This window comes from Pelophylax lessonae (genome assembly GCF_965119305.1).
Source record: "Pelophylax lessonae genome assembly, chromosome: 7".
NCBI classification, from domain to species: Eukaryota; Metazoa; Chordata; class Amphibia; order Anura; family Ranidae; genus Pelophylax; species Pelophylax lessonae.
The window spans coordinates 189,443,264-189,460,589 of record NC_138774.1 but is presented as its reverse complement, the minus strand read 5'-3'; the positions used below and the strand labels follow the sequence as shown (position 1 = coordinate 189,460,589).

Here is a 17,326-nt window from a genome sequence, read left to right as displayed (position 1 = left end):
AACGATATGTGGATTTGATCCACCTGGAGGATTCAACAGTGAGGGATGCCTCAAGTTTGTATGTTGTTATCTAGATATATCAGGGTAACAGGCCAGAGGATTATGCATAAAGTGTTTTTTGTGAGAAATGTGTCTGATAAATTTATGTACATCAATGAAGGTCTGAAATGTGTTAAATTTAGCTTTGGGAGCAAACTTAAGATCCCTACTGAGCACTAATTCCTAATTTGCATTTAGTGTTGCTTTGCTAAGATTAAAAACGCATCTAGTGTCTATGCCTTTCTTTTCTTGTTGCTGTCTATTGATCTTTCTTCCTCCTCATTTCCCTCTTCTTCTACTATGCTCCCTGTTCGCTCACCTAAAAAATAGTGTGCCTCATAGTGATAGCTGTTATTGTAGGGGGGCCTCTGAGGTTGGTCATGATAATTGTGTCCCCTCATAGTAGGACCTCTGGAATTCCCATGATTGCCATTCCAGTTACCTCTAGAAGATAAATACTGAGTAGAGTAGTATTCCTCACGTCCCCGGCAACCATTGTCAAAGTGGGGATAGTTTGAAGGCCCTCCTCAATTGGGCCTAGGGGACCAAAATGATGGTCTCGGGGCCCTAGGTTACCCTGGTGGCATTCTTGGTGACCTAGGTGGGGGTCCAGGAGACCTGTTATTACCCCAATGAACAGATTTAGATGGATGCCCAGAGGAGTAATATGGGAGTGCTTCTATTCATCTATTTCCAGCTGATTCGTCCTCATCTGAGTATAAAGGCTCAAATCTGTTATGTGTGTGAACTCTATATGGACTAGTATTGTGATTAATTGTTTTTTTCTTAGGTGGTTTACCTTTTTTTGGAAGGTCTATGTTTGGCTTTAGGAGCAGTGTTTGAACTTTTCAGGGACTGTGAAGATAATATGGGTTTGGGATGACCCACGGTGGCAGCAGGATGAATTGTCCACCTCCATAAAGTCATTGCCAGGGGAAGGTTCCTGCTACCTAAAAATTATAACGTCCTTATATTCATGGCTATCTCTCACATTTCTTTTTTTCTTAACTCTTTGTTCAGTCTCCACTTTTTTCCAAAACATTTTTGTCATTTGTCTGAAAATAGTTAGATTTGTCTTTAGAAGGCAAGAGTTTGGTTTTAATTGTATTCATTTCCTTATCTAGATAGGTCAATATCTCTTTTTTTCTAGAAATCATAAATGTTAGTAAGTGAAAGCCTGCACGATTAAAATATTTAAACAATTTAAGTTAATCAATAGTACCATCCCTATCTGAGGGAACCCCTAAGAGAGCGTGGAACCATTTTGTCTTTAACATACTGCTCCAAAAAGGAGATGTTCCACCAGGTGCGGATCTCAGCAGTCATAACATTTTTTAACTGAATAAAAATGCCACGTAACTCTTCGACACCTTCCTCAACTGTAAAACAAGGTTAAAAGACCTAACAGCTCTAGTTTCAAAAATATCCATAGTAAAATAAACACCACTGCAGCATCAATAAGTATACTCAAATGGCAACAGAAATACAAAGGGTGTCTGCACGGTGTGTCTACGTATGCACTGGATCCCAAGCAATCCCAAGCAAGACAATGCTGGACTCCATGATCTAGTAAACACAGTTCTAAAGGCAGAAGATTTTTTTTACTTTAATGCATTTGCTGCATTAAGGTAAAAAAAAAAACATCTGAATGCAGCTGTCCCCAGCATCCCCCCACTTATACTCTTACCTGAGCTAAATCCAGCTCTGTGCATGAGAGCAGTGGCTCTCTTCGCCCTCTCCCTCCTTATAGGCTTCTTGATGAGGGAGTGGGGGGGTGGGGCCAAACCAGAGACGGCTCAGGAGCAAGCCCCTATGAATGCCCCCATAGCAAGCGAATTGCTATGGTGGGCGCTTGGTCGGGGAGAAAACTGAAACCAAAGAATCAGCATGACAGGCAATTTTTTAAGGGAAGGTCAGCAATGTTAAAATCCATACATTACTTTAGAAGCCCATTCACACCGGAACGTGACGTGGGAAAGATGCATTCTGTGTGCGTTTCCCATACCGCACGTGAACGTCCTTGTGGGTGCCAATTAATTGTTAATAACACCCCAAACACATCTTGGTAACACAGCACGTTTGCACGCAACAAATCACATGGTGCCACAGTACCAACTGGTTTTGTGCAGAGTGATTTGCAAAAGTAGAGCTTCCCCTACTTTTTTGCACTTTCCGGTGCATTTTGTAGCCCATTCAAAAGAATGCGCTGTCAAATTAGAATACAAGGGACTGCATGCATGTTCCAGTGTGAACTGGCCCTAAGAACGAGCAGTCAGTATGGGCATAGTGCTATGTGTTGCTATACAAAATGTGTAATGGCAGCTTCTAGCTGAAATTCCTTATGCAGGTATTCTGCCTTGTGACATATTCGTTTCAAGATGGTGTCCACACTTATTAAAAAGTAAATTATATAGCCATTGTAAAACAATGAGAGAAGAATTTTCTTTGTGTTTGTATTAGTTGAAAATTGTTATAGCTCTGGATATTATCACAGTCTATAAATATTGAATCACACCACTAGGGGCTGTTTTAAAGCTCATTTTTACTAGTATTTCACAGTAAAATTCACACCTGCCGTACAGGAGACCTTTTAGCACCGTGCGGAGAAACTGTAGTAATTTACATGACGCCATTTACAACATTTCTCGCAGCTCAGCTGGGTGTGAAGCTAACGTGTAAACAATTAGCGGCTTGATTGATCTGTAACTGACACGAGTGTGATATCAGCATTAAGCTATAATATGCCAGAGAGTACATATATAAGACGGGGAAATGTGCTTCTTTCTGCACCAGTAACCATCAAGAGAAAGAACACAACTGCTGATTTTTTTTTACGCCTACCTCCTATAAACATGCAAAACTGAATCACCAGATTGTGCATGTTTATACAGGGAAGGGAGATGGGTCAAACAGCTAAACATGCTCAACACAGTCTAGGAGTCAAACTGCTACGTGATACAATTTATCGACATAAGGGTCTAATGTCTCTGAGTACCTTATAGGGAATCTACAAAGCTTTTTATTTATTATTTTTAAACTTGTTGGTTAGCTTAGTTTAAAGAGAATGTGTCACCAAAGGACAGCTGTAACAATCTGAGTTTCCACTCTTGAATTTGAAAGACTTTCTTTTTTATTCTTTTCTTGTATTGGCCCCCGATAAAGCGGAAAGGTCATGCTGTAAGACTGTCCCATAGTCTGATTTAGGTCAATGCTGATTACAGACACTCAAATGTCATATTAAGGTGTTCTCAGAAGTACATGAAAAAAATGTTGTTAATGGACAGTTTTACCATTTTTTAGTTGTCCAGTTAGTGTGTCAGCCATCAGCCCTGATCTCAGGCAGGACACTGGTCAGGCACAATGGAAGTCTTGCTGCCTGTCATGTCTGTTCTAACAGGGAGAGAATACAAGTAGAAAACAGCACACACTGCTTTCTACGAGAGGAAATGTTGCACTATGACAATACATCAGCAGTGGAGATTCCAGTTATTACAGATGTGCACTAGTGACATGTTCTCTTTAAGCTGACCAAATTAAGATTGATAAATAAATAAAAACAGCTCCAGAGATTTCCTTAAGCCCTCGTTCACACTGAGAGCTGGTTTGAAATTGTGCGAGTTCAGCTAAACTCGCATGATTTCAAACCCTGCATGTCAGTGCAAGTTTGGGAGCGATTTGACAGACATCTGTGCGGATTCCAGCACAGATGTCTATTGAAATCGCCCCGAAAGTCGCCAAAAGTAGTGCAGAAACTACTATTGGGAAATGCTGCAGTGCCGCAAGGTCAGCATTTGGACGGTGCAGTTGCGGGCAAAAGGCTCAGATTTGAAAAAGTGAAAAAAGGGTGCGCTAACCTAAATATCTATGCAGCAGCACTAGAAGTATAAAATAATGATTGAAAAGTGAAGTAGTGCTCTCAGCAAAAATAGAACATATAAACTTGTGTATGTGTATATTGGTCAATTTACATATACACACGTTTATGTATTATATTTTTGCTGAGCACACTACTTCACTTTTCAATAGGCTCCGATTTGACATGCGATTTGACATGTCCAATCGGCCCCATGTGGGGCTTAGAACCCTTTTACACAAGCTTTCCGATCAGGTCCACCTGTCATTTTTTATCATGTGGACCTAATTGGAAGCTCCACGCAGTTCTATGGACAGGTGGATTTGATTTGTGTCTGTTTACACTTGCTTACCTCCAAATCCATCCAGGTTCAGGAAAAAAAGGAAAAGGAAAAAGGGCCGATTCCTTTTCCATTTTTCCATACCTAAACATGACAGATAGGTAATCTGATGTAAACAGACACCATAGTCTGTGAACATTCGACAACCCAAAGAGCTATCACGGGTCCACCCGTGTCCGCCAGACACAAACTGAACAGACACGGATGTAAAAAAACTGACATCAGTCCCGTTCGTCTCAGCAGGGGAAGCTTTGTCCACATGACCGTTCCTGATTGGTTTGCTTTAAATACTAATAAATATAGGATGTAATTCTTGCTTGTGTCTCCAGTGACCCAAAAAAACAGGTGAAACAACTCCTTAGTTTGGAGCACCTCCAGTTCCTCCACTAACATACCCCTTTAGTTTATAACTGATCTAATCTCAGAAGCTTTCAGCACGAATCACTTAATTTTAGCAAGGTTTTTCCAAAAGCCAGCACTCTGTAGCATTGGATGTAGTTACACAACATTTACAGCAGGTACATATTGGCATGATTTTATAAAAGCTTACAGACATGAGCCTTTTATATTCATCCAGCCTCTGCTTGTTGGAGGCGATGAACAGACCGCCATTCTGGATCCACCCGGTGTGCAGTCCAGTCTCCTGCTCCAGATCCTCGCTGACTACCTTACGCGTGTGCGCCAACAACTCCACCTCGACGTCACTGGGCCGAAGCTGCCATAAGAGACCTGAAATACAACAAATACCATTAATTAAGCCTGAGATTTAAGAAAAAAATATTTACAGTGCTGTTCAGTAGGGGTGCTGAATATAATCGTAGAATTGATGCATCGCGATTCATCTGTCTGCGATTCTGCATCAATGCTATGAACCAGCCTAATCGATTATTGCGGATGAAGTCATCTGGCGCCCTGCCTCTCCTCAAAGCAAGAGTAGCATTTTGAAAGAGGAGCTGTGGGTGTTAGCCGTGCCTTCTTTTCCTGCCTCCTGCTTGGCCGCTGACGTCCTCTCCAGCGGCCCAGGGTTTCTGTGCTGCAGGAGGCCCGAATGAGCATCCCCGACTCCTGGAATACTGGACGCGCTTGTCCTCAGTCCTCCCCACACTCTCTCAGACTGTCATTGGGTACTTGGGAAGTACTAAGGTTATTAACCTCCCACAGGTCTCTTTCAATTTAACAATGGCGATATAATAACTGCCATTTACCCAAGGATATGGTAGCAATGGCAAGTAGGTGCAAAACTCTGACCCTCTCTTGTATCATGTCTGCAGTCTCTGACCCTCTCTTGTACTATGTCTGCAGTCTCTGACCATCTCCTGTACTAGGTCTGCAGTCTCTGGCCATCTCTTGTATCATGTCTGCAGTCTCTGACCCTCTCTTGTATCATGTCTGCAGTCTCTGACCCTCTCTTGTATCATGTCTGCAGTCTCTGACCCTCTCTTGTATCATGTCTGCAGTCTCTGACCCTCTCTTGTATCATGTCTGCAGTCTCTGACCCTCTCTTGTACTATGTCTGCAGTCTCTGACCATCTCCTGTACTAGTTCTGCAGTCTCTGATACCTCCTGTACTAGGTCTGCAATATCTGGCCATCTCTTGTATCATGTCTGCAGTCTCTGGCCATCACTTGTATCATGTCTGCAGTCTCTGACCCTCTCTTGTATCATGTCTGCAGTCTCTGACCCTCTCTTGTACTATGTCTGCAGTTTCTGACCATCTCCTGTACTAGGTCTGCAGTCTCTGACCCTCTCTTGTATCATGTCTGCAGTCTCTGACCCTCTCTTGTATCATGTCTGCAGTCTCTAACCCTCTCTTGTACTATGTCTGCAGTTTCTGACCATCTCCTGTACTAGGTCTGCAGTCTCTGGCCATCTCTTGTATCATATCTGCTGTCTCTGACCCTCTCTTGTACTATGTCTGCAGTCTCTGACCATCTCCTGTACTAGGTCTGCAATCTCTGGCCATCTCTTGTATCATGTCTGCAGTCTCTGGCCATCTCTTGCATCATGTCTGCAGTCTCTGACCCTCTCTTGTACTATGTCTGCAGTCTCTGACCCTCTCTTGTACTATGTCTGCAGTCTCTGAGCATCTCCTGTAGTATGTCTGCAGTCTCTCACCATCTCCTGTATTATGTCTGCAGTCTCTAACCATCTCCCGTAGTAGGTCTGCAGTCTATGACCATCTCCACAAAGATGCAGCATGCAGTACTTTTCAAAGTGCAGCACACCTGCAATGTGAAGAGTTACATAGGATTTAATGGGGAATAGTTTTCATCCCCTTTTGTGGCCCTGAAAAAGCACAGCAAAAAAGCACCAGTGTGAAAGAAGCCTTAGTGACAGGGGAGCAGGTATTCTACACACCCAAGAGCATGGAATATATGCAATGGCCAGGAAACAGACAAAAAAGTGGCATTTTAACCTACAGGTCGCTGAAAAGGGAAGTATATAGCCTCTTCTTTTACAGGTAAATCTGTGTAGGCACTGTCTCTTCCCCTCCCTACCCTGTGATAGAAAAGCAAAGAAATGGGAGAAGCAGCCCAGTGATGAAGTCATCTCTCTGTCCCTTTGTTCTCTCCTTCTATTATCATACTTCTAGCACTGCAGTACAACTAACTTGCTCCTCTTGTTTTTTTTACCTTCCAATCTTTGCTGTACAGGCACTGTAAGAGACTGATACTGTGGCATCGGCTGAAAAGCATTCTAAAATGGTAGATTCTGTGGTACTACAGAGACCAGGACAGTCAAGCTGCGCATTTTAGCCCTCCTCCTCTCTTACTATCTCTTCCTCTCTGTTCTCCTGGAACTAACGCAAGAATACAGATAAGCGTTAAGCCAGGAATGTTAAATGCCATAGACAAATGTTACAGGGAACATCTGTAGGAGAAGGATATATATTGCTTGCCAAGCTAGTTAGGGAAATATGTATCTGTAACCAGTGATGGAAGTAACTACGTTTAAGTAAACAGTGTTACTTAACGCAGTTACTGTAGAGGGTAACGAGTAATCTTAACTGATTACTCGTCCCCTCATGGTAATGCCTTTAAAATTACTTCGGCCGCGTTACCGCAATTACATCTACTGCCACTAGATGGCAGTAGTGTAATTCCTCCTCTCCTCTATGACCGAGGCCTGCGCTGTCCGCAGCACTGGCCTCAGTCGATGAGAGAGAGGCAGTAGCACAAGCCTGGAGGAGGAGGACGGAGCCAGATGGACCCCAGTGTGCCTAAGTAGGCCACACACCACCACCAGCAGCCGGCCACACACCACCACCACCAGCAGCCGGCCACACACCACCACCAGCAGCCAGCCACCACCACCACCAGCTGCCAGCCACCAGCAGCCAGCCACCACCACCACCAGCCAGCCACCACCACCACCACCAGCAAGCCAGGCAGCCACCACCAGCCAGCCACCACCAGCAGCCAGCCACCAGCCGCCAGCCACCACCACCACCAGCAGCAGCCAGCCACCACCACCAGCCACCACCTACCTACCCTATACACCCACTGACTCCTACATACACACTTACCCACCCACTCTATACACCCACTGACCCCTATATACACCTACCCACCCTATACACCCACTGACCCCCCAATACACCTACCCACCCACCCTATACACCGGCAGTGTACCACGCAGGTACCACAGTGCCACGCTCAGCAAATACCACTTAGGTACCACTCAGCAAATACCACGCAGGTATCACTAACCAAATACCACGCATACAAGGGGCATACAAGTCATTTGACATATTTGATTATTTTTTAACGTAACGCAATAGTTACTTTCCCTGGTAATTAGTTACTTTTTTACTGATGTAACTCAGTCACTAACTCAGTTACTTTTTGGTAGAAGTAACTAGTAACTATAACTAATTACTTTTTTTAGGTTACATGACCAACACTGTCTGTAACGTAACTGTTGTTTTAAATATGTGATGTACACACTTATCTGTCATTTGGAAAATGGGCATGAGCCGGGCAAAGTCATTTCGCTAGCGAATAAAAAAAGGTTTGTTACCTGAAAGTTTGAGTCCAAATTCCATTTCTGGGCTTCAAATAAGTATTTGCTGCAACAATACCATGACAAATGCAGGTACTTACACTGCCTGCTTATATCTGCCTGGAGCTTCACTTAAACAGTGCAAGTGCAATGAGCCAAAAAGAGCTCCCTTCCTGTCTACAAGTCTTTACACGTGAATCAATAATAAAATAAGATAGAGCAAAAGCTATATAAAAAGCCTGTAAACAATTACACGATTAGTCAGGATAAAAGAAACACTTGTCTGTTGTGTTAAACTACAATATAAAAGCAGCAATTAGTCCTAAAGCTGTCAGTTGACCAGCCTCTAGTAGCTCTGATTTAAACATGTTGAGCATGTGCAGAGCAGGGCAAGACAGTGCCATACTGGATTTTAAACAATATAGGCACTTATTTTATAATAGTTTGCATTCCTTTACCAGCAAAAGGGGCCAGCCTCAAGTGATCTATAAGGACTTACTTTTCTGACCAAATTCGACTTTAAGGCAGCCTATCCATATGAATGGGTTGTCAACATACACCAATGGACCTCCAACTGGACCTGTGCTTTTTCTTTTATAAAGTAAGAAATGTTATAACCCCTGCCATTCTGTGTCTGTGTTCCACTGGAAGATTTCCCCTTACCTCTTATGCTAGTAACAACTGTAATATTTTGGCTATACCATCAACAACAGTCACCAGGTAAAGTAGAGGGGCGAATCTCCCCACCGGGGCTCAGACAGGAATAAAAATCAGATGAGGGTTCTAACCCTTCCTTAATCCATTCCAAACCAAGTTTTTGATAAGAGTAGTAGAGTAATAGGAAACTTTAGAGGTACAGAACCTCTTCCTCCTGCTGATGCCCCATGCATTAAAGGTTTACTATTATTCTATTGTGGTTGGTCAGTAAATATTCCAATCAGCAAATATTATTATATTGACAAAAAGTACTAATCTAAGTAAGATTTATTGTTGGGAGATGTAAGAATAAAAAGCAAGTTTCACTTTGTATTGGAGCGGACACCAGCTTGAGCTACCCATACCAGAATGTAATGTACCAACAGATCAAAGTAATTGCAGTCTGTCGAGGGCAGTGATGACAAACCTTAGCACCCCAGATGTTTTGGAACTAAATTTCCCATTATGTTCAACTACACCACAGAGTGCATGAGCATCATGGGAAATGTAGTTTCAAAACATCTGGGCTGCCAAGGTTCAGCATCACTGTTTTAAGGGAATGTTCGTTGGAGTCAAAAGCTATTCTTTCCACTCAATCATGAGTCTTGGTGGTCTGTTCTTTTAGCCATTTTAGGCTGGGAAAATGTTGCCTAATCTATCCTTTGGTAAACAACAAAGTGCTCTCTATTGTTCCACATCCATCCTGAAACCATTATGGCTGCTCCCACTATCTTCTCACCCATAATTTCCGGTTAGCAGCAATGGAGCTGGTCCTGCAGGACTGAACTATAAAGAAACCGTACCTGCTGTGTGCCATGTCGTCCCAGAGGTAAGCCGGTCTCGCTCTAGCAGAACAACATTCTTCATACCCATTTTGGCTAAGTGGTATGTGGTCTGACATCCTAGACTGCCCCCACCAATGACCACTACTTCAGCAGACTGCGGTAAAGGTTTTGTTGGCCCCTTTTTGGCAGCACCTTCTTCCTTCAGTGTTGTGGTGTAGGGTACGCTCTTCTCTGTCGTCTGGCTGGTGGAGCTGCTGAGACCTCGTAGGCTGTACCTAAAGCAGACAGGTAGCCGGTAGTTTGCTGCAGCTTGTACAGCTCTGCCTAGTAACCGCATGGCTATCTGAAACATAAAAACAACAATGGTATTTCCTTAAAAAGGTAAATGCATTGATTTCTCTTTTCAATGTGGCAACAATAAGCAAAAAAAGAGAATAGAAAACAGAAGAAATTTGTAGGATTATAGAAGAGTATAATTCTCCTGTCAGGAAATCCTATATGAAGCTGACTTAATCAATCTGGAACAAATAAAAACTTTGACTTGCAATCATTCGTTTTCCTCAAAGCGTGATATCTGCCCTGGGGCACAGTCATGCGACCCTGGCACATTCCATCTGCTGCTCAATGCCATCTCATCCATCCCTTATACCAACATAACCAATCTGATCATGGATGTTCTCTGCCATGTCTAGGAAGAATATAAGCTTACTGTAGACCTCCACTTGCCACAAATAACTAACGCTACATTCCTAAACCAGATTATAAAACAATGTAACACTAGTTATAAATTATAAAATATGTTTTTGGGACACGGATCCCATTGCTTAACCTGCTAGTTATTATAAAAATGAACCGATCGAAAAGCAAATTATGTAAATCTGTCCTATTATTGTTAGGTCCTCAGACTGGAATTCTCATCCACATGGATATGTTTAATATTTTAAAAAAGGATTGTAAAACATTTCTGGTTTCCATTGCTTTTTACGTGATCCAGTTTTTTGTGTGCATGGTGTTTATTTTGTGCTTCTTTTTTTTTTTTTTTTTTTCGTTTTTACTTAATACTTTGTAAGCTTTTTTAGCCTGAAGCATTTTTTTCTGAAGCATTCCAGAAGCCTGTAAAAAACATATTATAAGCATAATAAATACTGTTAAAAAATGGATAACTCATTATCTAACCTGCCTTTTAATTTTAAACTTTTGCTTTAAGTGCTTGAGCTTGTAGTTCTCCTGCAGCAAGCCGAATCAGCCTGCTCTTGACTGCAGTGAACCAGAAAACCAGGTGAGACATTTTACTGAATGTCCTCTGATTGGATTGTCTCCAGCTCCTCCCCACACACACCCCCCTCCAGGGGTAAACATACACAAAGCACATGGCGATGGCAGTCATGAGCCTTGTTCTGTTGAATACTTAAAGTGAAAAAGTGATGTATGTACATTCGCTTTAAGGCCTGGTTCACACCTATGCATTTCTTTTACTGTTTTTTCGGTTTTGCAGAAACACACTATAGTTCATTTTACATCTGTGTATTTTATGGAAAGGTCCAGAGACTTTTTTCTCGTTCCATGGACGTCAATGGATCAAAAACGTGTATTAAAAACGCAAAATGCACCTGGAATATGCAAACTGCAACCTGCATAGATGTGAACCAGACCTTAGGGCACCTGCAACTTTACAATTATTTTTAGATGTTCATGTGAATGCAATTTACTTGATGTTAATAATCTTATCAATGTGTGTCAACCTACATATAGTTAGTAATTAAGTACCTATACAGTGCAGCAATATATACTTAGAACATATGCAGTCTCTGTTTTTGCTCAGTTAGGCCCCTTTCACACGGGCGATCTGATCTGATCCGCCTGTCAGTTTTTCAGGCGGACCTGATCAGATGATCCATGCATCCCTATGGGGCAGCGGATGTCAGCGGAGACATGTCCACCGACACCCGCTGCTCTCCGATCCTGTCTGTGAAATCCGGACGGATGGAAACCCTATTTTCCATCCCTCTGGAGGATCGGATGTGATCAGATGAGAACGGACAGGCGGTCTGTTCTCATCCGATCTCCCCATAGAGGACAGCAGGGATCTGACAGCTCCGTCTCTGCACACAGAGCGGAGACGGAGCTGTCATCCGCCTGCTCAGCGGGAATCGGCGGATCGATCCCTCGCTGAGCAGAACGGACTCCGTCGGGCGGTGCGCCCGTGCAAAAGGGGCCTAATGCTGCACAGTGACAAGTGCACTTTATTGTTCCTTTCATTATAAGCCTATCAGTCAATTTAAAATGCCTGGAAACAGAATGTGTGGACTGATTTTTATCATAGTGATTTTTTAGCCAGGTTTCAGACCACACTACCTGGCATATAGATGACCAAAGGGGGGAAATCTATTTACCTATAAAATGCAATCATGAAAATATGGAACAGCAAATAAGCAAAGATTGAAAAATACTTACAGGTAAATAGTAGAAACAGAACTCAAAATGTTTGCTGAAAACAGGGTCCACCCAAAATGGCGAGCTTACTGCTAGGTTCAGTTACTGACTGGGTCCTTTTATATCTTGGGGTATGGAAGCGGCAGGGAATACACTCATCATCAGGATGTTAAAGCTTAGTGGTTAGCAGTGCTGCATTGCCGTGCCGGTGTTCAATACCCTCCAGGGCTCTCTCTGCATGCAACCCCCCCCCCCCCATGTTTCTGAGGGCATCCTTTGGGTGCTCAGGTTTCCCTTTACATAAAAAATTCCTATTGATAGAATAACTGTCTTCCACCCACATTAGAGCTAGTGGTGTGTGACCTTGGTGTGGACTTTAGAGTGTCCATTCCAATGGCAGGGGCGTAACTACAGGGGTTGCAGGGGTTGCAATCGCAACCGGGCCCCATGCTCAAGGGGGCCCATGTGGCTCCCCTGTACACCTGAATAGGAGGGGCGGCGGGGGCACCATGTAGAGAAATCACTGTCCTCCTTTTTCCTTCTGTAGCTGCAGGAAGAAAATGGAGGAGATTGGTTCCTCTGTACGCTGCCCCCCGCCACTTCTCCTATCCAGTATACTTGTGTTCTGCTGTCTCTGGGCCCCTGTGTGCTCCCCTGGTCCCCCCCCCTTATGTGCTGCCCCCCCTTCAGAATTCTCCCTTCCCTCACCGTAATAAAGGGCCCCGCAACTAGAGTAAAGGGCCCCAGGGCGCCAGGGGGCCCTTCATGGTTTCTTGCACCGGGGCCCTGAAGGTTCTAGTTACGCCTCTGTCCAATGGGTAAGATCAGCCAGGAATGGTGCTTAGTACTGAACTAGTTGATGTATAACTACAGATTTGCAAACACAGCATGTATGTACCTAGTTTAATTTGCAATATAGTGTTTAGCCAGTGTACAGATCCAGGGTTCTGCACAGCAGAGTGTGTGCACAGCAGAGACCAGATGGGCTTGGTACCTGAAGTGCACGTTACATCTATCCAGACTGCTTGATCCAGCAACTTAAAGCACCCATTCAGCCTTGTAATTTTCAGGCTGAATAAACTTTGCAATCTGATTGTACAATCTGTGCACTATCCTTTGGTGCAATCCCTTCAATTTACAATCTAGTCATTTAGGCCTTTGTGCGTTATAACCAACATAATCCAGTAAAAAACATGGTATATCTTCCAGTCATAAAAGTGGCATGGTGGTCTACAATAGCTTTTTATGCTGTGCCAGCCAAGGTAAAGGCACTTTTTAATGTAAGTGTGCATTATATTCTAATAAAGTGTATTACGCTATTGTTGGATATCTGGTATCTTGTTTCCCAGTGATGGAGCTGAAAGAGGAAGCCTGGATATATTAGGGAAGGGGCTGTGCAACTGTACATATGGAGTTGGAGGTGAGGAGTGGATTAAACCTGGTTACCATGTAGGCAGGTTGCCTACAGAAATATGGTTTTAGTTGCCTGGGGGTGGGGAGAGTTACGGTGTCTGCTGCGATTCCTGGGCTTTTTGGATCCAGCCTGCCCACTGGTAAATATATATATATATATATATAAAATATATAAAGGCTGGGTGGTTCAGGGGTTTTCTGGTGGGCCACACCAAGCAAAACATGAATGAGGACTGCTGCGTCTTGCAATGCGTCAGAGGTACCGGGGATTCGCAGATCAACCAAAACTTGGGGAACGCCAGGAATGGACTACTACCTTGTAAAGGTTTGCCTGGGCAGCTTTAAAGTAAAATTGAATTAACTATTCTGAGGCTGGTCTGAAGTTACTAAAGGGGGGCATGTTGGTTCTGACGTATTCAAAAGAAATTGGGTTAATAAAGCACATACGGGGTATGAAGCAAGGCCACTATCAGAGCTCTAGTTGGCAAGTCAAACAAGAAGAGTAATGCAGTTGCTATGGGTAACTAAGAACTGGTGCAAGGTACATTGCAGCCAGATGTAACGTGTTGGTACCTGGTATGGGTGATGGGTCAACTGGTAGTGAGGGGGGTTGATATATTGGCTCCCTCTCCAGCTGTGGGTTTCCAGTAGCAAAAGGAACCAAACTGGTGTTATAGAGATCCATGACCCAGTCACGTGGGTTCAGGGGTGAAGGAGTTAACAAGTGCATGCAAGAGATCCCCACAAGCTGCAGGATGAGACCCCATTCTGTTACTGGGAGTAAAATAACAGAGGTACGCTGGACTGGTAGAAAGGGCACGGGCTCAGCAGAATCTCTCCTAAATGCAACCTACAACAAGTGACCGTGTGTAGTCACACAGGACTGCACTTTTCAGAGGAATTCTGAAATTTTTATCAGCACACAGTGACTCGGCCCATCTCTAAGTTAGGGAACTGCCTTAATGTTAGACTTCCACATGACTGCAGTCTCTGCCTGGTCCTGGGCATTGATAAGCGTGTTCACGGCGAAAAGGTGCCCCCATGTGCAGGGCGAGTGGCCCCACCCAAAACTTGATGTAGACGGCAGAGTACGCCCACAAGCACAGCAAAAAGGCTATTGCAGACCTACCTATTAATTTAAGGGGTCAAGAAAATCTGGTGGGTGCATTGCACAGAGGGGATCTTTTGGTACGGTAACAGCGCAGAGGCAGAGGAAGTGCACTGTAGTCTACGTCACTTTTATGACTGGAAAATTTAACAGGTTTTTTAATTGTATTATGTTGGTTACAGTGTACAAAGGGACCATGACATAGTGATTTTGAACTTTTTTGGACAGTATATTTTACAAAAAAATTTTTTCTTGATTACATTTTTTTTTTTTTTTTTTGCACATTGAAATTATTTATATCTAGCAATGACTACTATACAGTGCTTTATGAGATTTTGATATGTGATCAAGATATGCGCAATGTTTATGGAATGTGACTATTTAAAAAAGTTTAGCACATGTTGTTTAGTATTTAATATTATTTCTAATGTTTAGCGCTGCACTTTGTTTTTATATTTAATCTACAGCACACTAGTATCCTAGTACAGTTTGGTGTTCAGCTGCTTTAACAGGGAGAATATCACTCTTTCAAAAGCTTGGTGAAAAGATTATTAACTTTGTAATACCTCATTGTTAGTTGATCAGATTGCAAGGTGTTGCAAACGTAGCAATTGGCAGGCACTTTCAACCAGCTTTTGGTTGCTAATGGCAACCAAAAATGGAAGGCAACCTACTATTAATAATTTGGATTGACATATAAACCTTATTCGCAATGTGTAGCAATTGCAAATGGGAGAAATAGCTCCCTTAGGCACCTAAGGCTCTGCTCATCCCTGCTGAAGCAGGCAGATGACCGGTTTCTCTCTGCTCACTGTGCAAAGATAGACCTGTCAGAGTCCCGCTCTCCTCTATGGGGAGATCCCATCCAATCCGACACGCTGGATGGATGGCGAACTTATCGCCATACGTCTGTTTTCAGCGGATCTTGTCGGATCGGATGCCAGGCGGCTGTCAGCGCATGTCCGCTCACATCCGCCTCCCCATAGAGAACAATGGGTTGCCCAATCGGGACCGCCTGAAAAATGACCATGCGGACCCGATCAGTCCTAACACATGAAAGGGGCCTAAGGAGTTTGCCAATTAAAATTTAAAAAATAACAAAACCAGCTTTTGCTGCAATATTTACCCTCAATACAGAGATTTCCCTTGCAATACATGTTTCCACCACTAGATGTCTCCAGTCTGATAGCGAGCACCAATCAAGACACTTCCTCCAATTTAGGTCATGCTGAACTGCCCCCAATCTGTGACTGGACAGTGAGAAGAGAAGCTGCGCGCTGAGGGGCTCATCATTCTGTCACCCTGCTTTTTCCTCCTATCAGCATGCTTCTTGTCAGCACACAAATCGGCTCCTCTTAATGCTGGTTATTCACACACCCCAGCCCTGCTTTACAAGGGCTGCAAGCAGCTGATACCAGATCAAATTCAGGCACTTATACCGATCGCAAAAGAAAAAAAATACATTTAATACTGTATTAATGATTACAAAACTGCAATAATTTGTGTCTTTTTATATTTGCCTTTAAGAAATGTTGTGCTATGCAACAACATGTCGGGCAAATGGAAATTAGAATATATTTTCTTACGTGTGTAGAGCTCAGTTACAAACTTTTTTTCCCCCTATGTTTGTAAAGACCAGATGTCTCCACGAGGCAGCTCACAGCTAAGCGGACCTAGCCCTGTGCAGTCACCACAATAGCGATTTGATTAAACAATGCATGTCCTCAGTGTGGGGTTCACATACCGTCTCAGAAGCCGACAGCCCCAAACAGCAGAATCTGTTAAACCAACGTGAAAGGGTTTTAATGTGACTATGACTGGTCTACGTCGACTAAGCTCAATGCCTTTCAGTATAGGGTTAAATGGAATACTCCCACCCCTGGGCCCGGCCCTCCTATGAGAGCCAGTAGGATGTGGCCCTGTACTATACAGCCAGCCTTGAGCACAAGCTGACAACATGTCAGAGGCCACTGTTCATATCAATGGTTGTAATCTTATGAGATATAGGGGGGCCTCAGCTGTGGCCCTTGACTTCACTAATAATGTGCAGCATGTGTGATGCTAGAAAGGACTGTAAGAGACTGCACACATAATGGGGGAAGGCTGCTTTCACACTGATGTGTTTTTGCTGCGTTTTTACAATGCTAAAAACATAATCCCTTTATACCCTAAGGGATTCTTCACACCACTGAGCTGTGGGTGCGGTGCATTTTGAAAAGTCCTGATTGCTCCCACTTTGGTGCCGTTTTCAACATTGCACCAAAAACACAGGTCTCGATTGAAATGAATGGAACACACTGCAAAAATGCTTTAAAAACACACATGTTGCATTTTTGGTGTGTTTTTTTGAGTCCCATGTCCAAGTTTCACATGTGCATGCTGGGTAATAGGTACCCAGAAAATGCAGCAAAATGCATATGCATATTTGAACCTTTTTTTTCAACAGAGCAGTGTGAAACCAGTAGAAATGATCTGAAACTGTAAAGATGTTACAGGTTTGGTTGGTGACTGGAGACATGCTGCAGAACACAATGAAAGGCTGCTGACTTGTTAAACGATGCTTAAGATCACCATAAACATTACAATCTGATTGTACAAGCTACTTTAGATCTACCAAAACTATGTAACATGGAGGGCCTATCTAATTTATTTAATCA

The 17,326-nt window shown here is 43.3% G+C and overlaps 1 protein-coding gene across 2 annotated transcripts in view; it reads right to left on the bottom strand.

Annotated features, from left to right (window-relative positions):
• SARDH (sarcosine dehydrogenase) overlaps nt 1-16,520 on the bottom strand; it is a 164,972-nt gene extending 148,452 nt beyond the window's left edge. Inside the window, exons 1-3 of one of the 2 annotated variants that reach the window (XM_082264400.1) lie at nt 16,414-16,520; nt 9,734-10,058; nt 4,783-4,961 (exon numbers count right to left, since the gene is read on the bottom strand). In XM_082264400.1, coding sequence (XP_082120526.1) covers nt 4,783-4,961; nt 9,734-10,052 — 498 coding nt within the window. In that variant the 5' untranslated portion in view covers nt 10,053-10,058; nt 16,414-16,520. The remainder of the gene's footprint in view (nt 1-4,782; nt 4,962-9,733; nt 10,059-16,413) is intronic. The other variant, XM_082264401.1, reaches the window with a different exon arrangement.
• Nucleotides 16,521-17,326: the final 806 nt, after the last annotated feature.